This window comes from Ochotona curzoniae, unplaced genomic scaffold, assembly GCF_017591425.1.
Source record: "Ochotona curzoniae isolate NIBS_2020 unplaced genomic scaffold, NIBS_Ocur_1.0 contig_517, whole genome shotgun sequence".
Lineage (NCBI taxonomy): Eukaryota > Metazoa > Chordata > Mammalia > Lagomorpha > Ochotonidae > Ochotona > Ochotona curzoniae.
Window position 1 is genome coordinate 7699997 of NW_024466454.1, and position 22126 is coordinate 7722122.

The 22126-nt window shown below is 44.5% G+C and overlaps 1 protein-coding gene across 2 annotated transcripts in view; it reads left to right on the forward strand.

Annotated features, from left to right (window-relative positions):
- The window catches only part of STK33 (serine/threonine kinase 33), a 76432-nt gene extending 60345 nt beyond the window's left edge, over nucleotides 1-16087 (forward strand). For both annotated transcript variants that reach the window (XM_040988975.1, XM_040988976.1), the window contains one exon: nucleotides 15276-16087. In XM_040988975.1, the coding sequence (XP_040844909.1) occupies nucleotides 15276-15479 (204 nt within the window). In that variant the 3' untranslated portion in view covers nucleotides 15480-16087. The remainder of the gene's footprint in view (nucleotides 1-15275) is intronic.
- Nucleotides 16088-22126: the final 6039 nt, after the last annotated feature.

Below are 22126 nucleotides of genomic sequence, written 5' to 3' on the forward strand. Positions count from 1 at the left end.
CCTAATCTAATTTTTAAATATAGAATTTCATTGCTAATATAAATTATTGCCTCTTCTAATAATTAGTCTAGTCTCTAAATTTTTATCAATACCTTCCTAGGTAAACAAAGCAAGACTAATATTACGAGAAAGGGTATTAACATGATGGGCTGTATGAACTAGCTCTGTCAGGACAGTCACTGAAGCTGTAAAAGATTCAATAAGGGTAATAAAGGAAGTGAGACTTAAAAATAAGGAAATCACAAAACATTTAGGATCTGATAAAGCTGTAGAAACTGATTCCAAAGTATAAAGAGCAGCATCATCATACCACAACTCAGCCAAATTTACAGGTAACCATATATATGAGGGTCTTTTTAAGATGACAAAAATATCAAGCATCAGGAAAAAATTAAGACAATTAGTAACAATACACAATACAAATTGCAATATTCACAGAGTCATTCTGGGAAAAGGAGAGGGAATCTCAGGATCCCTGTGTAAGGGAAAGATAAGTTATTTATCAGAAGTCCTTTTGGAAGGTAGCTTGAGTCCTGTGCAGGAATGTCTTCAGTGGTAGAGGGTAGATCAGTAGATGTATTTGTGATGTGTCCTCATGGCAGGTGTTGATCCTCTGCACAGACTTGGCTCTTAAAACATTTCCAGGTGGAAGTGTCTGTTTGGCCTCAGCAAGGGTAGCACTGAGGCTAGCAAAACTCTCTTCTGTTGTTTGTAGTAACATAAGTTTACCATGGTCTTTCAGATGGTTCACATATATAGATGGAGAATACAAGGTGGATTATGATAAAGATTTTGCCAAGATGACTAGGGAATATTTCAGTCACAGACATCTGTTCTTTCAAATAATATTTCTGTAACAACAAACTCCAAAAATCAATTAAAAGTATAGCAATTCCTAATCAGTAAAAACAGACAGTATGATAACAATTAAAATAAAAATTTCTATAATAATTCTAATTGGAAAAAAATGGCATAAAACTAAGATCTATTATGTGTCTATTTCTCATTTGAACTCAAGGAACATTGAAACCAAGCAGTAAAACACACACACACCTCTTTTTTTTTCTTAAAATACACTTTAGATGACTGTAAAAGTAAAATTTCAAATAATCGTAACAAAAGACATACATCAACACAGACATAGGTGGCCACCACACTCACTCAATTTTAAAAGCTAATGGTCCATAATGATGTCTTGTATGGACCCTGACTCAAGAGATTGTGTTGCACCCAGCCTCTTGAGTCCCAGATGAGTACTCAAAACAAGTAAATTTGAATGATGAGATACCTGTATATAGGCAGAGGTCAGTGCAAATCCTGCGAGCCAGGAAGCCAGGACTGGCAGCTGGGGCCGTGTAAATCATCACGGTGGCCTCCCCAGACTACTGAGTCAGGCTCTAGAACCCAGGATGGCTACTACCCTCTGACTGAGGCCTCCAAAATGTTACAACGTGCACGAAAGATCATATTAGATGAATTTAAGATTTATTAAGGAATCTTTATAAACCAAGCTTGGTGATAAGCAGTACCTATTAAAATTTAGTAAATGAAAAGTAAACAATGATAATTCAATCGAAATAGAGACCCTGTAAGAAAAAAATTGGTCATACTGAAGACCCCGATTCAATTATAATAGTAATATAAATTAGTTAAAGAGATACACAGTTAACAGCCTGGACATATTTATAGAACTATAAACATTTATATTTTTCTGGCTTTTTGGCCTGCACTACATTAGTGTCAAGCATTATTGTCTTAGATTTTTGGAAATACAGAAATTTGAATTAAAATTCTGTAAAAATTTTTTTTTCTGTAGTAGTATTTTGATATAGCTAGCTTTGCTCTACTTGGCATCTGACAGTATGTTTAATCCAAAAGCCCATTCAGTTATTGTATCTACGAAATGAAATTTCTGAATTATTTAGATACCTATCAAGGATGCCAGGACTTATAATATTTAATTGAAATAGAATATCTTTATATAACACAATATGGATTAGATTTAATTATTGGCATTAAGTGATTACTTAAATACCTGTAAAATAAATACATAACTTTTATCAAACTTAAGCAATGTGAACATACTGTAAGGCAGAAAACCCAAATATCACCTTGATACCTCGATATAGAATCTTATCATATTCTGAGACACTTCAGTAAATTCAAGTCTGGAGTTCGTTGGCGCTAACTAGAAAAATATAATCATTAGGTAGATAAAGACATTTAAGAGAAGATGTTATAATAACATGTGATTTTTAAAACTTTGTTGCTATGATAGACAGATTTTAATTCCATGTATCAAGGATGAATATTTTAGAAAATACTGCAAACAGTGTATAAAGGATATGATTAATTATATTCCATATAAATAATAAAGGATTATTATTTCACAGCTTCCATAACTTTTACATTATATCTTTCACAGCTTCCATAACTTTCCCATCCCTTCTTCAGCAAACTTTATCCTGTAAATATTTTGTCCTCTTCAGCACTACAGTCTAACATAGCCATTCTCCTATAGGAAGGAATATTTTACAAGCATGCCTTTTTTCTTTTATTCAAGAACTTTCCTCTATACCCTTTTTCATCAAGAACACATTGGTATACTTGCATTTATTCTTTATCTAAATATAAGACTAGCAGATAAAAGTACATGGGTGTGTTTCATACCTGGAAAAAATTTAACAGTGATGTTATCTTTATACCAGTTCATATTTGGGGTAAATGTTACTCTTTTAAAGCAGTGCCTCAAATAATACCTTAAGAGTTATGTTCATAAAGTTCAAATATTCAACATAAAAATTTAATAGAGTTAAAAAAAGATGTTAATTTTGTACAAATATTGTTTATGAAGTACAAGAGGTTAAGTATTTTTCTGTGGGCCCAGTTTAGTTTCATCTCCTATACCCACAAGGATAAATAGTGCTATTTGTCTTATCTCATCCTTAGATATTAAATAAGTAAGCTGTTTAGAGCTATAAGAAATAATTATTTTATTTACATCTTTATCAAAAGGCTTCTTATGTCTATGATATCTCTTGATAATTAAGGTGGAGACCAAAGCACAATAAGGAGTAATAGCTTTTTTATTCATGGAAGGAGGATGTAGCCACTCTGTAGGCCCTTGGTGCCATAAGCATCCAATTGAGGTATGAACAGTAGGTAGTATAATTAATTGCCAAGGAAGATACCAACCTTTAATTAGCATTTCCTCTATCAGTATCAGGTTTTAAGTCTGTTACTCTTCTATAGGCACAGCTTGGATTGGATATTGGTGCTTTGTAAACCTCTGATTGTTCAGAGCCCAGAACCTGCCCCGCCTGGAGTTTCCTGACCACGGGTGCTGGCCATCACAATCAATTTTAGATTTATATTTACATTTACATGCTTTTGCCCAGTGTAAACTTCTATGACATTTAGGACACATATTAAGGCAGTGATCCTTAGCGGTATTACTGCCATATTTTTTAGCTAAAAGAGGTGCTTGGCATTGCTTCTGAAGGTATTTGAGTTTATCACAATTAAAACATTTAGCATTCATTTGCTTTTGGACAGCAGGGGTTTTAAGTCCTGCTAGGTGGGCAGGATGTTTCAAAGTCTTGATGTTGCGGCAGGCCTTTAGATAACCCATAGCTTGTTTACCAAAATTTTGGGTATTTTCTTTCTTACAGTCTTTCCACATATGTCCCAATTTGCCACAATTATAACATTTACGTCTATTTTGCTTTAACTCTGTGCTTAAAGTAGCAGCCATCAATTTAGTTTTGTACACTTTAGCACCGATATTCATACATGTCTTCATAGTTTTGTGGACCTGGGACTGTGGCTGCCTCCCATTTCCCTGAATCTGACCCTGTACAGGCTGATTACTCAATTTAGGACGACTTAGAGGCAATAGAAGTGTTCCATTCTTGTGGAATTTAGACTTACAAGCTTTTTGCCAATGAAATCCCTTCTCACACCGTGGACAGACAGTGTGAGGAATATTTAAATTGGGTTTAGGAGTGTCCACATAAGTTTTTTCCTGTTTGAAATTTTGGGATGAGTTTCTGGCAGGACAGTTGTGGCTGAAATGCCCTACTCCACCACAAGAATAGCAATTCTTTCCTTTTTTATTTTTTTGATTGCCTCTAATGTTCTTTAAAATCTGAGTAGCAGTTTGACCTTGAAGAACTGCAGCAATAGTTAACCCTTGCATATAAGATGGAGTGACTTCAGTACAAGCTCTAACATAGTCTGACAAATCTCCTGTCCTTCTCACTGGCTGAATTAAGGTCTGGCAAGTTGGAGTAGCATTCTCAAAAGCTAGCTGTTTAACTATGAGATCTGTAGCTGTATTGTTAATTACTGTCCGACTCACTGCTTCTGTGAGTCGAGCTACAAAATCTTCAAAAGGCTCCTCAGGCTTCTGCTTAACATTTACAAAACCCGAGGACTTCTGATCTGCAGATGGCAGGCGTTTCCATGCTCCTAGTGCCAGGGAGGAGATAAGCTGTAATGTCTCCTTAGGCAGAGTAAGTTGTTCTGAAACGCCAAGATGAGTGCCCTGTCCTAAAAGCATGTCTAAGGTAAGAGACTTGCCACATCTCACAGATCCATGAGACTTTACCTCTGCTTTAGCTAGTTCCTCATATTCCATCTTCCACAGAAGGAAGTTTCCTCCTGTGAGGCAAGCCTTAGCAACCTGAAACCAATCATATGGAGTCATCCACTTAGCTGCTAGTCCCTCCACCAATGTCATAGTGTACGGGGAGTTTGGCCCGTAGTCAGAGACGGCATGCTTTAGTTCTTTAATAAGCTTATAAGACAACGGTTCCCATTCAGGTTCATTCCATTCATAAACAACAGGAAAACAGAAAAAATCACCTTCCTTATGTGCCTGCTGCATTGCTCCTCTAAAGCCAATCTTTGCTGGATCTGGTCTAGCTGGAAAGGGCTCACAAAGCTTAGCCGAATATCTTGGAGGCTTATCATCAACAGCAAGCGACCATCTATCACATAACTCAACTGTCCGCTCTTCTTCACAATCCTTAACTTCTGATCTAAGTCTTTCTGGTTTTGAAAGATCTTCTTCACCTGTTAAGCCTTCCTGCTCATTTTTAGAATAGTTTACCTTATCTTCAGGACAGAAACTATTTATAGAGCCATAAGTAGAGCCTGAGCCTCCCTTTTTACGATTAATCAAGGGAGTGTGTTCCCGAGGTGGAGCAGTCAGGGAAGATGGAGCATAAGCATCTGTCCCCGTATCCAGTGTTTGTCTCAATACTGTCCCAAATAGCATAGGCTGAGGAAGGCATGTCAGCCCCCCCGTGGCTGTGATACCACCTCTTTATATCATTCCCTACCTGATCCCATGTCTGTAAATCTAAAGTTCCTTCCTCTGGGAACCAAGGACTAATTGTCCGTATAAACTGCAAAAATTCTGAAAGCTCTTTTTTACTAACTTTAATGCCTTTCTCTTGTAAAATATGCTTAATAATATCAGCGTACAAGCTTCTGTCGCTGGATGCACTCTGTCCCATTTTTACTCTATAGCAACAGAGGGTACAAAACTTCTCAAGAAATGTTCTGACTATTCACCCCTCCTAACCTGACCTTCTGTCAGGGGGCCTGCAGCACCCTGGGTGAAGTCCTATCCACGCCGCAAAAAAAAGATAAAAGACTTACCTTCGTCGAGCCCTCACGTTGGGCGCCACTTGCCGGAGTCCAGCTCCAGCCGAGTTCGGAGCTCGGGAAGGGTGCGTGGAGTCGGCGATAAAGAAAGACACAGACACAGGCATTTGGTGCATTCTTCCAACAGCTCAGGAAAAAACTGTCCTTTTTATTTACTCAAAACCCTTCTCAAGCTTCTACACAAGCAACTATTCTATTTTTTTTTCTTTTCAAAATTAAGGGGGCATGTACAGACATTTGGTCACTCTGTCTGTACTTCAAGGCTAAGCAGGTGCTCCTAAAGATAATTTTGCAAAATACTGTATTCATATTCTTCAAAGCAAGCTATTGTTTATCCTTCAACAGTAGCCATGGAGCAACAGCCAGGACTCCAAGGCCAAGGCACATGCGATTATCTGCTAATCAGTAGTACTTTCCCACCACATTTTTACTTCTACAATTTACCCATCATTTAATGGGAAAATAGGTTATAAGGGAAAAAACCTAAAATCTAAAATAGAAACTTCAAATGTTAAATCTCCCTACAACTATAGACCCCTACAACCCCATAAACAATAAGACAATAATCAAAAGCATTTTTCTTTAATAAAAGCATCCTTAATCCTCTAGCTAAAAATTATAAAAGCGGCTAAAACAGTTACATTTTCTATATTCCAAAAAAATTGCAAAGACAGGCTAGCCTTTGAGATAACAATAACTATATTTATTGCCATAGCAGTTTCAGCTCTCACTCCCATCACTTGTATTAATATTTAGGATATTTTCAAGCCCCTTCCCAGAAGGTGTGCTATATGTCTGGGCCCGATTTCAGGGCAATGGGTAGGTACACAATAAGGTGTCCAGAAATGGCATGGGTTTAATTGTGCTCCTGTGTGTAAATTGTCAAAGGCCCACTCACCAAGATATTATCAGTGACACTAACTCTCAAGCTCACGTTGGTGATAAAAGCCATCCCACAGGGGCAAACACTGCCTCAATAGATTGCAAAATTCTTAGTGGGGTGCTTGAGTGTCCATGCAGCCAGGGGGTAAAACAGTATCAAGGTGGTCGGAGAGACTTCCGCCGGGCCTTGCCACACAGCTGGAAACTCCCCCGGGCCTTGCCGCACAGGGGAGCTGTTCTCATCACACCCTCGTGTCATCCACACCCACTGCGCGGACCCCAGCAATTCCACCTGTAAATGGTAAGAATTTGTCCAAGAGTAATAACCGAAGGGCTGCTTGGGGCAGCCCTGGTGTGACCATCCTGACTTAGTGCAGCAGTCAGAGATCCCATCCAGCTCATGGTGCTGAAATCGGCTCACTCCTTTGATTGTATATATCCTCTTATTTTTTTTATCTTTTTAGACTAAGGGCTCTCTTATATGGAAGCCTCCATCCCTTTATCACTTTAGCAGCCTGTCTGTAAACCCTTCTGGCTCTTTTATATCTTCTCAAGCCAGTTGCATTGTTTCAAGTATGAATCCACCACAGTTCTATATGGGGACAGAGAATTCTTTTTTTTTTATTTCTAAAGTGTTTTCCAAGGATGGCCCATTTTCCTAAGCACTGTGAAATGACACACGAGGGCAGTGATTTCAGAGGACACCCACAGCAATCTTTAGATTTGCCCTTGAACTGACACATGGATGACCAGTAGACTCGTGGTGCTCAGTTAGAATCTTTCCCCTTAAACTGAATATTGAAATCCCTCTTTCATCTTTCTCCCCTCTTGTATCGTCTTATGGGAGCTTCGCTCCTTCTGTTTGCCTGTCATGACCTGAAAGATCTTAGAGCCTTAACAATTTCACTCTTCATTTCTCTGTCCTTTATTTACAAAACTGTAAAATTGCCTCGGTGACATCTTAGATCCCTAAGGAATCCCTCCAGCTTGAGAAAGGAAAAGGAGAAACCTAAAATTCAGATAATCTGTAACCTAACAGAAGAAATCCCTGAAAAATTAAGGTTTGTTCACAGTCTTAGGAAAAATCTGGAAGCTGGAATTTGTCCTGGCCTTTTTATTCCAAGAAGGTGAGAGGCTTGACTCTTAATAAAGAAAACTCCAGCTCTCCCTGCAAGACACCGTGAAGGTCATTCCGTGTCCGTGTTGTGCTAGTGTCAGAGCACAGTTTCTATGAGCTGTTCTGGAGTGGAGGCTCAGATCACTCAACAGCTAGAAAGACCCTGCTTCCTAAGCAGTGGCTTTAGGACATACACACACACACATACTACAGATGCACACGTGTGCACACAAACACATGTTACACATGCATACAATACATGTTACACGTGTGCACACACATATGCATGCTAACACACAGTGTTTTACATGGTATACCCAGCTACATGCAAGCTTCTAAACATTTACCATCAGCATTTGCCTAAAGGTGAGTAGATTTGCTTTGATGTTACCAGGAGAGTAGGAGAGTGAAAATACCGTCATTTTTGCAATCCATTTTAGGTCCGTTTTAGAGATATTAAAATATGCTTGTTTATATTAGTTTGAAAATATATTAAACACCAAATTATCACATTAGGAAAACAGCCAACTTTAGGTGTGGGCATTTGGCTTAGCATTTAAAGTGCTGGTCAAGACACCCACAGCCCATTTAAGAGTGCCTGAATTCAAGACCCAGCCCTCGTCTGATTGCAATTTCCTGCTAATAAACACCTTGAGAGGCAGCAGTTGATGGCTCATGTTAGTGTGTTCCCCCTATAAGTGTGGGAGACCCAGACTGAGCTCCCAGCTCCCAACCTTCGTGGAGCCCAGTCATGTCACTTGGAGAGTTAACTAACAGGTAGGCGCTCTCTCTCTCTCAAATACATATAAGCATTTTTAAAATATGTTCTTATATTTACTGTTAAGCATATTAATTGTCATGATTGCAATAGAAGACAAAATGATTATTTCTTTGAAAATTAAAAAGACATGTACCTTTTAATATAAAATGCTATTTTGAAAATGCATATTCTATAAATATACCAATGTGCTAAACTACATGAGTACAAGACTGTGCTCTACAATATTATTTGTATAAATGGAAGTAAGTAAAAGATTGTAGGCAATTTGAATGATCATTGTGAAAGGACTAGTTAAGTAAATTATGGTACATCTCAACAAAAAGATAGTTCATAGCCAGAAAAAAAGTCTACTTTTTCTGTGACGTTCAAGATAATAATTAGTTGAAAACATCACTATGTAAAAGAACATGTACAGAGGACTACCACTTGCATAAAAACAAGGGAAGAAAACATGTTGACCTGTGGATTAGGCTGAATCGTGTGGGATTGCCATTATTACTGTGTTGACCTGCAGCCAAAGGAGATGACAGTACAATGCCATCCCATTCTGTTTGTTTAAATATGCATCCAAGTGCTCTGGTAGTACACACTGTAGACCTACAGTTTGGTTGTCTTTGATGAATGCTGAGCTAACCAGGGGCGGGGAGATTTTGAACATTGTGAGTGTAAGTCAGGAGATATACTACCTACTTAAAGAAATGAATCACTGAAATTCTAAGGTGGCCAAGGATTTTCATTTTCTTATCTTGCAGCAACACTGAAACAGCCAAACATGTTGATTTAGTTTCCTTTTTCCTTTCACCTGGCCAGAAAATTTTGGGAATTATTCTGAGATATTGTAGCTGTAAGGTACTAGAGCCTTAAAAATCCCTGTGTGGCTGGGAGAGACATACTCACATTACCAATCCTGCCCCACTGAGACTGTCTCCAAATAGTTGCTCCTGCTAGCTGCAGCTTCTGAGTGTAGTGATTCAAAGCCATCAACAAATGAGCAGTGCAGAATGCAAGCACTGGGCCAACATCACTGTCTCTCTCTTCCGGTCCTACAGAAGGCCAGTTGTGGCAGACATGTTCAAAACATTGCCTCAGGGCTGGCATATTGGCTGAACTGGCTAATTCTCCACCTGCAAGGCTCGGCATGCCATGTGGGCCCTGGTTCATGTCCCAGCTGCTCTACTTCTGATATAGCTCCCTGCTTGTGACCTGGGAAAGCAGCAGAGGATGGCCCAAGTCCTTGGGACCCTGCACCCACATGGGAGATCTGGAAGAAGCTTGTGGCTCCTGGCTTTGAATCGGCTCAGCTCCAGCCATTGCAATCATTTGTGGAGTGAATGAGCAGATGAAAGACCTTCTCTGTCTCTCCTTTTCTCTTTGTAAAGGTCTTCCTTTAAAAGAAAAACAAATGTTTTTAAAAAAAACCTCTCCAAAGAGAGAGAACTACTGCTTGCTTCACCTTCTAATAGGTTGTGTGTGGACAGTTAAATAATTTCATGAACTGGAATTCCCAAGAGCAGTTCCATGTCCTAGGGACTGGCACCATATTAAACAAAGCAGCTGACTCCCAGCCAGACATTGGGACATTAGCGTGTTATATCCTCACCCTTTGGTTGAGTATAAGGAGCTTTCAATGAGGGGATAAAAGCTGCATTAATGAACATTAAAGAATTTTCAATACTTTTTCTTTTACTTCTTCAAAGAATACATAGAGAAGTAACCCAGTCATTTTCTTGGGGAAGTAAACCATAAGAATGGATCTTTTTACTTTCAAAATGTATGCAAATTCAGGTTTTTTTTCTTAGTACAGAATGCTTTTTAAGTTTACTCACTCAAGGAGCTGGTGGACAGGAGGAGGCTTGTATCCCAAATCTGGAGACCGCAGGACCCTCACCAAGGACTATCAGTACGGGCACCAAGGACTACATCCCAACTGCCAAAGAGACCACTGGGAATTGGAGTGCCCTTGGAGGCCGAGGACTCTGAGGTCACCCACCCCCAGTGGGATCTACCACATGGGATGGAAGAAGCCCAAATCCTTCCACACAGGACCAAAGGTCATCAGAACAGCTAGGAGCCCTGAGCGGTCCATAGACACAAAATAACAGCAAACTTCCTTTGGGACTCGGGAGAGGAGCCTTCTCTGGTCCTTACTTAGTTCCAACTTTGGATCCCCATCCTCTCTGGCAATGACCATCAGGGTCGCTCCAGAGCCCCCTCCCAAAAAACAAACAAACAAACAAACACAATCAGAATAGGCAGAGAACAATAAGAAAAGCTTAAAACCAGACAGGAAACAGTCTGTGTGGATTCACATATACCTTACTAGGAGGACACAAAGATTAGATACTCCTCACTGGGGAATGGAAGAATTCTCTGCACACCCCTCCTGATATAGTCCTACACCTCAACTGTTGTCATATGCCTTGCTAGAGTTTTTTGTTTGTTTGTTTGTTTGTTTTTTATTGTTGCTTACATTGTATTATGTAGTACAGTTTTATAGGCGCTGGGGATTCCCCCCTCCCCTCCCATACCCCTCCCCCCATGGTGGATTCCTCCACCTTGTTGCATAACCGTAGTTCAAGTTCAGTTGAGATTCATTGCTTGCAAACACATGCCTAGCATAAAGTTCAGCGTCTTATTGTCCAGATAAGTTCAGTGGCCTCTTGGGGAGACCTTCTCTAGTCTGAAGATAGGTCTAACAGAGTAAAGATCCGGTCAGTTAAAAGCCCCAACAAGGCCTCAGTATCAATATACAACATTATGGAATTAATTGACATAGTATTGGGTAAACAATATGTTAAAAATAATGCAAGTTCCATTCTTCGAAACATCTGGGTTGAGACAGTATCAATGACAGGTTCAAAAAATAATAAACAACCAAACAAAAAATTACAGGTTAAATCAAGGCAAACATGTGGTATCTAACCTTTTGGGATTCGCTCATTTCCCTTAGCATTATAGTTTCCAGTTGTGCCCATTTAGCCACAAAGAACTGCATTTTGTTTTTTTTAATAGCTGAGTAGTATTCCATGGAGTAGATGAACCAAAGCTTTCTTATCCAATCTTCTGCTGATGGGCATTTTGGTTGCTTCCATGTTTTTGCAATTACTGATTGTGCTGCAATGAACATAGGGATGCATGTTGGTTTGTCGTAAAACAGGTGTTTTGGATATATTCCTAGGAGTGCTATTGCTGGGTCATATGGTATGCAGATTTTGAGTTGTTTGAGTGTTCTCCAGACTGATTTCCATAAAGGCTGTACCAATTTGCAGCTCCACCAGCAGTGGAGTAGGGTTCCCTTTTCCCCGCATCCTCGCCAGCAAGCGTCGTTGGTGTTCTTGTTTATGTGGGCCAATCTTACTGGTGTTAGGTGGTACCTCATCGATGTTTTAATTTGGATTTCCCTTATTGCTAGGGAGCTGGAACATTTTTTCATATGTTTGTTTGCCATTTGCACTTGTTCCTTTGTGAAATGTTTGCCCATTTCCCATGCCCATTTCTTAAGTGGCTTGTTTGTTTTGGTTTTTTGGTTGTTTTGAAGTTCTTTGTATATCCTGGAAATTAGCCCCCTATCGCCTATATCGTGTGCAAAGATCTTCTCCCACTCTGTGGGTTGCTTTTTTACTTTGTTGATTGTTTCCCTTGCTGTACAGAAGCTTCTTAGTTTGATGAGGTCCCATTTGTTTATTCTGTTCTCAACTGCTATTGCTTTTGGTGTCCTTCTTAGAAAGTCGGGACCTACTCCTAGGTCTTGCAGGGTATTTCCTACATTTTCTTGCAAGAGTTTGAAGGTTTCTGGATGTAGGTTTAGGTCTTTTATCCATGTAGATTGGATCTTAGTGTATGGTGATAGATGTGGGTCTATCTTTTTGTTTCTACAGGCTATCAGCCAGTTGTCCCAACAACGTTTACTAAAGAGGCCTTCCCACTTGCTTGAACTGTCATTGGTCTTTTTGTCAAAGATTAATTGGCTGTATTTGTGTGGGTTCCCTTTTGGTGCTTCTATTCTATTCCATTGATCTTCCTTTCTGTCTTTGTGCCAGTACCAGGCTGTTTTGATAACCACTGCTCTATAGTATGTCCAGAGGTCCGGGATTGTGATTCCCCCTGCTAACTTCTTATTTTTCAGGATGGTTCTAGCTATTTGTGGTTTTTTGTGTTTCCAGATGAACTTTTGAATCATTGTATCCAGTTCCGTGAAGAATGTTTTGGGCAATTTGATTGGAATTGCGTTGAAAATGTATATTGCTTGTGGTAGTATAGACATTTTAATGATATTGATTTTGCCTATCCAGGAGCACGGGATGTTATTCCATCTTTTGAGGTTTTGTTCAATTTCCTTTTTAAATAGTTTGTAGTTTTCTTCGAATAGGTCTCCTACGCTTTTGGTTAGATTTATTCCCAAATACTTCATACTTCTCTCTGCTATTTTGAATGGTATCCTGTTGGTTAGATCTTCTTCCATCTTGGTGTTATTTGCGTACACTATGGCTGTTGATTTTCGTTCGTTAATTTTGTACCCCGCCACTCTGCCAAACTCTCGTATAAGTTCTAGCAGTTTCTGTATTGAGTCTCCTGGTTTTTCTATGTATAGGATTATGTCATCCGCATATAGTGAAAGCTTGACTTCTTCGTTTCCTATACGTATGCCTTTGATTTCTTTTTGCCTTGCTAGAGTTATAAGCCAGTTTAGACTATCCTGAAATCAGCCAGGTTCAGCAGAACTATGCCTCAACACTATGGACTACTAAATACTAAAATGAGGATAGACACGAGACAGCTGAATAGTACCCAATAGCCATTTTAAGGTGTATAGAAGCTGGTTATATATAAACCAAAACCAAAATGTCAGTGAAGTGGTCACAGGATGAGGTAGAGAGCTTGCATCTTGTAACATATTGGTTACTCAATACCATGACAATTAATTCCATAATGTTGTAAATTGTCATTGATGTTAAGTTGGGGCTTTTGACCAGGATGATATTCTGCCAGCTCTACCTTCAGACCGGAGATCTCCCCAAGAAACCATTGAATGTATCTGGACAATTAGATGCTGGACTCTTTGCTTGGTATATGCTTGCAATGAAAGACTCTCAACTGAATTTGATTTGTAATACTGCAACAAGGTGGAAGAATCCACCATGGGGAGAGGGGAGGGGAAGGGGTTGGAGGAATCCCAGAACCTATGAAACTGTGTCACATAATGCAATGTAATTAATTAAAAAAAAAAGTTTACCCACTCAAGATTTGGCATATGCTGTTACAAAGTCAAACGTGAGGGGGGTATTCTGAGGAGGTGCTCTTTCAAGGACTGTTTGCAGTTAACAACCAACAGGTAGATTTTCTCCATCCTGAAATATAGGCACCAGAAAGTACAAATGGCCCAATGTTGTTCTGCAGCCCTGGGAAGTCACAGCATGTCTGCCAGCAACATGTCTGCTTGCATGAAATGTGGTCACAGTGTCACAAGAGCCTAAACAGCCAAGAGAACACCAGGTCCCTGTCTCTGGCGTTATCTGTGATCTTTTCACGGTCTTTGGGAGTTGTCTACTTCCTGCTTGTTCAACCCAACAGACTATTGTAAGCAGACTATTAAACGCAGGGCTCCTTCTCGGCCCACTCTGCCCAGGAGCTTACCCGCTCAGTGCCCCTGGGTCTTGGCTGTGTTCTGCATGCCAGGGCCCCGAGGCATCTCTGCACCTTTGGAAACCTACAGTTAACGTCATGTGGTTGTGTGGTCACTTGGTAAACAGTCCTGAGCTCAAAACGGAGTCTGTTTCAATCATGACAATAGAGGCAAGACTGATTCCTCCTCTCCTGTGGAGTGAGGTGCCGGAGAATTCATCACTGCTCATTAAAAACCCTTTCTGTTTGTTTTGTTTATTAAAGCTACATAATGCATGCAGTTGGGGGAGGAGGTGTTTGTTTTTTTGTTTGTTTGTTTAAGGTTTATCTGTTTGAATGGCAGAGTTAGAGAAAATATTCCACCGTTGACTGATTCAATCCCCAAATGGCCACAACGGCCAGAAGCCTGCAGTCTCATCTGGGGCTCCCATGTAGGTGCAGGGACCCAAGCATGTGGGCTATCTTCTGCTTTCCTAGGCACATCAGCAAGGAGCTGGATTGGAAGTGGAGCAGTCAGGGTGTGAACAGCACCCATATAAGATGATGACATTGCAGGCAGAGATTCAACGTATTCTCCCATAGCACCCACAGAAATTACTTGTGACTACTCTCTCAGTTCATTCTCAGTATGGACCTCTTAGTAGATGTGAAAGTGTTATTTTCCCCCATTTGCCAGTGAGGCATCAAGACTTGATGAGATCTCTAGACCTGCCCAGGCTCAGGTGGCTTAGCGAAGCTTTGGTGTTTTATCTGTATGGACATCCTGAATTAGTACATCCTGGCGATTCTAATCCAGGCACCAAGTTGCTGCAGACAGGCCACTCGCTCATTCTCACCATTAATTCCAGGAAGGATGAAATGAGATGTCTTATAGTGTGCCCCGGTGGACTACCCTGTAGCCAGATTGCCAGACAGACTGTGACTTTGCATTAGTGAAGGTTTTAAAATTGAGCCCGTACAGTCTGCTCCACACCAAACACTAAACAAGGCAGTTTTCCTCAAGGTGCTAAAGGAGCTGTTTCTGGCATTTAATGGTTTTACAGTGTGACTGGTTTATAGCCTGGATTTAGAGAGTGCTTCACCTGGCGAATCCGGGGCAGAATTGTAGTTCCTTGCTGTGCATTGCTGTGGGTAGCTCTGTGTCTGAAAGTTAATCTGCTCCTGTCCTTTTATGTTTAGCCCACTGTTTCTGCAAAGGAGTCTCCTACATCCCACAAGAAGGCAACTGCAAACATCGTTGACACGTGCCATTCCACTTGCACGTCCGCTTCCACATCTAGCAGGCTCCTTCCGGCCGATCTCAAGGGCGAAGCAGAGAAGACCCCTGCGACCGCAGGCCAAGGGACTGCAGCCAAAGTCACTGCAAAATCCACTGTCCAGCCTAAAACCAAAAAAAAACTCTAAGACCCCTTCTCCGCTGAATGGCACAGAAACAAACCCATTCTTTCTAGTGCTAAGGTGAGGGGGTGGACGGGGACAAGGAGAGCGCTCTGCCGAGCTGTTAGCCTCCGAGCTCTGCTGAGCCCCGCCGTGCATTTGTGCCCATGTAAAACCAAAGCGGGTTATCTCCAAAGCAGCATGAACTGCTGCATACGGTCTTAAAGGACAGGCAGCAGTGGGCCTGCCAGCAGCTGCGGCCAGCATCAGCTCTGTGAATGCCAGCGCTAGGTGGGATACGAAGGAGGCAGAGTCCCTCCAGTGCAAGGTTGTGGGCACACTTGGCTCAGTTTGACTTCAAATTCTTATATTTAGGCACAGTTATTTATAGGGGAAAATAAGAGGCCCAATACAATAGTGAAGGTTCCCAGTGAATGTGTGCACTTTGCACTGCAAAACTGTTCCAAAGTGACAAATAAACTTGCCAGAGGGCGTCAGTCATTCCTCTGTGTTCTTGTGATTTCAAGTTGCTGTGGATGGTTTCAAACAACTTATTTTAAATAAGTAGGAAACTAGGAGATTTTATATCAGATTACCATTAGCTTGCTGCTAAATTTCGAATGTATTGATTGCATTAATAAAAAAAAAGATGTTACCCATGCATGTAATTTTTATGCTCACCAGAGGTGAACATAATTAGGTCCTACAGTGCCATGCACTACAGGTTTTGCTGCTGGCGTGGTCAGCACGAGCCACCTGGTGAAGTGATTTTGCCCTTTGAGGTCAAACCAGGTGAACAGGTGCTTTCCTTGACTTCCCGGCAGCAGCTTGCATTGGCCTTTCCCTTTGTGAAGCACTACCCTAGCTTCCTCCCAACCCCCTCCCACCAAGCCATCGCTGGTCAGTCCTCCAAAGTGACCCGCCCCTCGGCAGCAGCGCAGGAGCCTGTGGTGTACGAACCCACTGCACAGCGGAAGGTAACCCACGTGCTTCTCGCAGTTCCTTGTCGAAGTGCTGAGGGAGGCAAAGAGAACGCTGGTGTGCGTTGCCTTCATGGCTCTGTCAGTGCTTCGTTAGCACCCTTAATGTGCTTTTTCTGGGGGTGCCTGCTGGCCAGAGCACCCCGTGTCAACGTGTCCTGATTGGGCTTTCCAATTGGTGCTCATGTATCTTCCTCAGCCTCCTTCTCCCGTCCTGATTGTTATTTCCTGTCAGGAGCCCATAGATCGTCTGCTGAGCTTGAGGCATTTTCCAGGGCTTGCGAGCCACTCTTTGAGAACTATGACCCTGTCGGCTAGAGGTATCTTTCCCTTTCCCGTGGTACTGGCAGAGACCGAGGGGTGAGCTGTTCCCCTTGCCCTCTCTGGCAGGGCCGAGCCGCTGGGCAGCTTGGCTGCTGGTCTCTTGCCGAAAAACCCCGAGATAGCAGCTCTGATTCTGTTTTGTAACTCCATCATCTTTTGGGATTGGAAAGTTCTACTAGTAAATTAAGTACCATCAGGGCTGGATTGTGGTGTGGCATGTAAAGCTGCCACCTGCAACGCCAGCATCCCATGTGAATGCCAGTTTGAGTTCCAGCTGCTCCACTTCTCATCCAGCCCCCTGCTGGTGTGCCTGAGAAGGCAGCAGAAGAAACTCAAGCGCATGGGCTCCTCGCTCCTGGCTTTGGCCTTGCCCAGCCATGGATGTTGAGGCCATTTGGGGAATGAACCAGTGGCTGGACAGTCTCCCTCCCCTCTCTCTCCCTCTCTCTTCTGTAACTCTTTGAAATAAATAATCTGTAAATGGAGTTCTGTCTTTGTCATCTGCTTTTCTCTGGCCCTCAATTGCCTGGTCTGCTCAGAAGGCTTGAGCAGGGGTGCAGAACTAACCACTCTGAAAGTACAGTCCTTGTGTGACACATTAGTGTGTCCCCACCACACGCCAGACCCAGCCACCCATCCTGTCAGCTCTGCTCCAGCTAGATCTTCATTTTATTTTCATTAGATCATTGTGATCCTCGTTTAACTCACTCTGTCTAGACTGAACACTAGAGTATTGTACTTGTTATTTGTTTGTTTGGGGACCCAGCTGGGCCAAGCCAGAACTGAGCTTTGTTCTCTGCTGGTGCAGCTCGCTGATATCTGGGGGCACAGTCCTGCTTTCTGAGGCCCTTCCGTTTCAGATGGGCTCTCAGTGGGCAGAGGCCAACTCGAAGGCGTCCACAGTCACCAGCCTGCTACCCCACCAGGCCCCTCGCGGGCTCCCCCTCGGGGGGAGCACAAAACCAGCATCATTCCAAGGAAGGCAGACACCAACCACCATTCTGACCTGCATGACAGATACGCCTGGGCAGGAAGGAAATGGTTCAAAGAGATGCAGCCCAAGAGCCCAGGACAAGGTCGGTTGAGTAGAATTGAGGATGATTCCTAAGAAGGACTTAAATCTGAGAGGAAAGGGAAATGGGCTGAGGGTAGAGGAGGCCAAATGAAAAGAAATGTAATTAATAAAGGAAGCTGGATGACAACCCGTGGCTTTGCCAAAATGGGAGCGGGAGGCCCTGGGCGCAGCCCCATCTGGTAAGCAGGTAGATGCTGCTGGCTAGTCACTGGCTTGGCCCTGCTGCACGGGCTGAACCTGGGTACAGACACGGGCCAGAAAAGCAAAGGCCCCAGGGAAGCTGGGGCTGAGGGCGACAAGGGTTTTGGCAGTTAGCCACAAAGTGGTCCTTACACTCTTACTGGGACATTCTATGGGGCTTTAGGGTTGGAAGAGAAAGGAGATAAAAATCAAAACATTCTGTGCTTATCACTTGCAATACTTTGTTTAAGGAATTCTATTTGACTCTGAAATGTACGTTCCAGGTTAGCCAGATGAAAAAGAGCCAGTGCTGGAAGTGGAGCTTTTTAAGTCGTGGCCCTGCTGCTGATGCCTCCAAGGATGAAGGCTTTGTTCAAACATGTGCTCCCCGCCACAAGCACAGCCTTGACCGGCGCCCAGGACACTGTGTTCTCTGATAGCAGCACTGGGCTTTGGACCAAGAGGAAACATCCCTGGAACCCACATTTAACGCCTGCCTCACCAGGACCCAAGATCCCTCAGGATTACAGCAGTGGTGGTGCCAGCAAGGTCAGAGGGGTGGAATGGGAGGTCCAGCTGCTGGTTTACTCCCTGGCATCCATGCCGAGCTCCTACATGCTGCCATCTCTGCTCTTCCTGCCAGCCATTCCTTCCACGTGCTTGGGGCCTTCGAGCCAGCAGAGGTTACTGACCCAGGGTGCCATCTGTCTCTTCCTTTCAGGTTTCCTTGAACTGTCTCACAGCCAGAATCCTATTTTGCACACCAGCCCATTTTCCCCTGAGATCCAAAGCTGCCCTGTACCCTCTCCCTAGCAGTGCTGCCTTGCTGTCCAGCAAGGGCAGGCACACCTCTGGTGGAGCCCAGTTGGAGAGCACACACTTTAAAAGGAGGCCCTCAGGAAGAAGCTACAGAGACAGGGTGGTCGTGGGGGCGGAGGGGTCCTGCAAGAAGTCCTTGACGTTGGCCAGCCCAGTACTGCACTGTCTGAAATTGGACTAGCAACACTTGCCTTTTAACAGCCAAGAGTCCCTCTGGCCTGGAGGGCTGCCCCAGGGCTGTTGGTGAGCCCCTCAACCTCTACCCGATAGCTTCTGGGGGAAACTCATGGTGTGACCTGAGGACCAGACACCTCCCCAGGCCTTGATTTGCTCCATCTCAGCTAACGCCAAAATCGCTTTACAGAAGCATCTGAAGGTAAAAAATTTCACCCTTCAAAGGCCTCACGTAGTCCCCCTGTACTCTTCAGGATCCCGTACTTTGCTGAGGGAACTGGCTTAGAACTCATTTTGATTTCTCTGGAGTGCATTGTGACCACTCCATTCTCATCCTGGAGCCAATTTCCTTTGCCTTTGTTCTTCAAAGGAAGGCTGCCGTCAGCCTCCCTCAGTGGTGGCCAGATGAGCTCAGCTCTGTTCTGGCGCTCCTGGTTCTCCGCCTCCTCGCTCCCCGCCGTGTTTGGAGCAGCCCTTAGGAGCAGGGCTGGGGGTTCCCACCACTGCCCCCATCGGCTTCACCTCAGCCAGTCATGTGCACCTGACACTGAGACCAAGAGCAGGGGGCCACCAGAGCATCACTCTGAGGTGTTAGGGACTCTCTCTTCCTGTTGCCCAGGGCCATTCCAGACCCCGTAGCCAAATCCCAGGAACAGGGGTGAAGACCTCAGGGGAGCACCTCTCAGAACCACGCCAGGAGGCAGCAACGCAGGTGGAGCAGAAGGCACTGATACTCTCCCTGGCCCCGGAGGAGGAAGCCCTGATGTGATGGTGGCCGCCAGTATCTCCTGCTTGAGCAATGATTTACATCAAGTTTCCTAAACATCAAAATGCTCTTACAAGCCTTGTCCCTGGGCGGTGTTAGTGGGAGGGATCTCTGCTGGCCAAAGCCCCTCTTCTAAGCCATGGTGCGACCATGGCTGCGACATCTACAGCGGTGTCATCGGTGCAGAACCATCCATGCCAGACACCATCCTAAGCTCTTGCTGCAGGCTCATCTTTATCCTCATAACCACCAATGCAGTTAGTGCAGTTCCTGCATCTACAGGGGAGCCCATCAAGGCGCAGAGAAAAGCTGCCCTTGCCTCCACAGGTGCTCCCACAGGTGGTCCTTTCTGTGGGGACGTGGGGGATGGGCGGACTGCGACCAGGAGCAGAAGGCTCTGAAGCCTGTCGTAGGGCGACTGGAGGTGAAGAACCGCCACCAGGCTTCCACCTCCCCCATGTCTTCATGAGGTGGCGTGTGCAGCTGTGGGGCCCGGAAGTCACTCACATCCCTCTCCTTCTGCTCCCCTGCTCTGGGATGTTGTCCAGTACAGGAACATTCCAGCACCGCCACCGCCTCCTGCCCCTGTACCGTCTTACTTCAGGGAGCGCACACCATGTGCACAGACTGATCCATGGAGCCCACAAGGGGAGACTTCTCAGCTGGCCACCTGCTACTCTGTCCCAGGAAGAGAGGCACTTATGACTCGGGATTCCCAGTGCTGCCCAGGAGCACTGGAGGATGAGGTTCCTAGCAGGGCACAGCCCAGCCCTCCTGGGCAGTGCAGCCTGAGCTGATTTCCCATCAGTGCCCTTGAGGTGAACTCTCAGTGGCCATTCAGGAGCCCTTTGGCACTGCAGTGACTGCCAAAGTGACAGAGTGTGTCTCCTGGGTTGGACCCAAGTCACAGAGCCCTCAGATCACCAAGCAGGCAGGTTCAGGTTCCTGAAATTTCCGTCTTGCTAAGTGCCCGCTGAGCTATGGGGAAAAGGAATAAGGTAGAGACTGAATTACAGGCCCGCCTGCCAGAGAGTGCATTAGCATCTCAGCAGAGTGCTAGGCAGCAGAGACAGAAGAGAGAGGCTTGGCAACCTCAGTTGGGCCTGGCCTGAACCCTTGCAAAGGGACAAGGGTGAGACACAGTCTGTATCTGTGTGACCTGGCTGTCCCCACATAGCACAGAACGGCGCTAGTCCTCCCCACACACCTCCCAGTGCTCCCCAGGTGCTTGCACCTCTTTGTGCAAGCAGAGGTCCACGTATGACCCTCAAGCCTCTGTCATTTGCTTGCTGCATCCTGGTCCAGGGATTGGGCTTTGCTGGCCACTGTGCAGCTTCTGGCAGCCAGGGACTGGGTCATGCAATCTGTCACAGTCCCTCTTGAAATGTGATCCTTAACACTGAGCCCCTGGCCTCAACAAACCCCGGGTCCCAGAAGCAAAAGCAACCCTGGCCTCCGCCCTCAGCTATTTGGAGGGCTTCTGTGGCAACCCCCTGGCTGAACCCTGGCCTCCGAGCTGTGGGTTAATAGGACCTGGCTCCCCAGTTCATGGGGCATGTCATCCCCAAATCTGAGTTGATGGTACTGGTAAGAGGAGACTTAATCCAATTCTGGTGTCTAGGAGGTGGGCAGTCTTGTAGGTCGGTGCCTTGAGAGGGTGCTGCTTGTAAAGCCCAAGGTGAACTGGCAGCCCTCCCAGCTTCAGGGCTGGCCCTGTGATCCGCCCTCCCCACAGGCTGCACCTCAGCCACCCTGCAGCCCTGCCAGGAAGACACCCATGGGGCATGCAGTCTTACACTATGAACCCTAGGAAGCTGTCTTCCTTCAGCGTAGTCTGGGTTTGTCACAGTGGTGAAAAGCTAACGAACATGAGAAATGGGTGTGAGCGCACCTAAAGACATGGAGGCTCTTGGAGTTGGTCGAGCAGAAGTGTTCAGTCAGCTGGACCTTGGAAATTTAGAATCACGCTGAGAACAGAGTGCTATGGGCGAGCCTAACGGGGCCTTAGCAGACCAGACATTAAGGCCACACGGCTGATGGAAGTGAGGGTTCCCCCTGGGAATTGCACCACCAGCCTCGCTTCTTCCTCCGTTGGGGAAGTAGAAAGACCTGGCTTGCTGGGGCCCTGCCCTGGAATCATGGGAGCTGAACTTGAAGCTGAAACCCAGGTGGGTCTGGCGGAGGATTCAAGACAGTCAAGTGTCCGGGCTGGGCTGGGGCATGGCTGGCCGCTGTGAGCAAATTTCACAGTGAGAATCCAGAGCAGAACAGAACAGGATGGAAAGATCTGCAAAATTCTCGGGCTGCCCCAGGAAGGGGAGCCCAGAGAGAGGTTATTTGGGATGGGAGAGTGAGG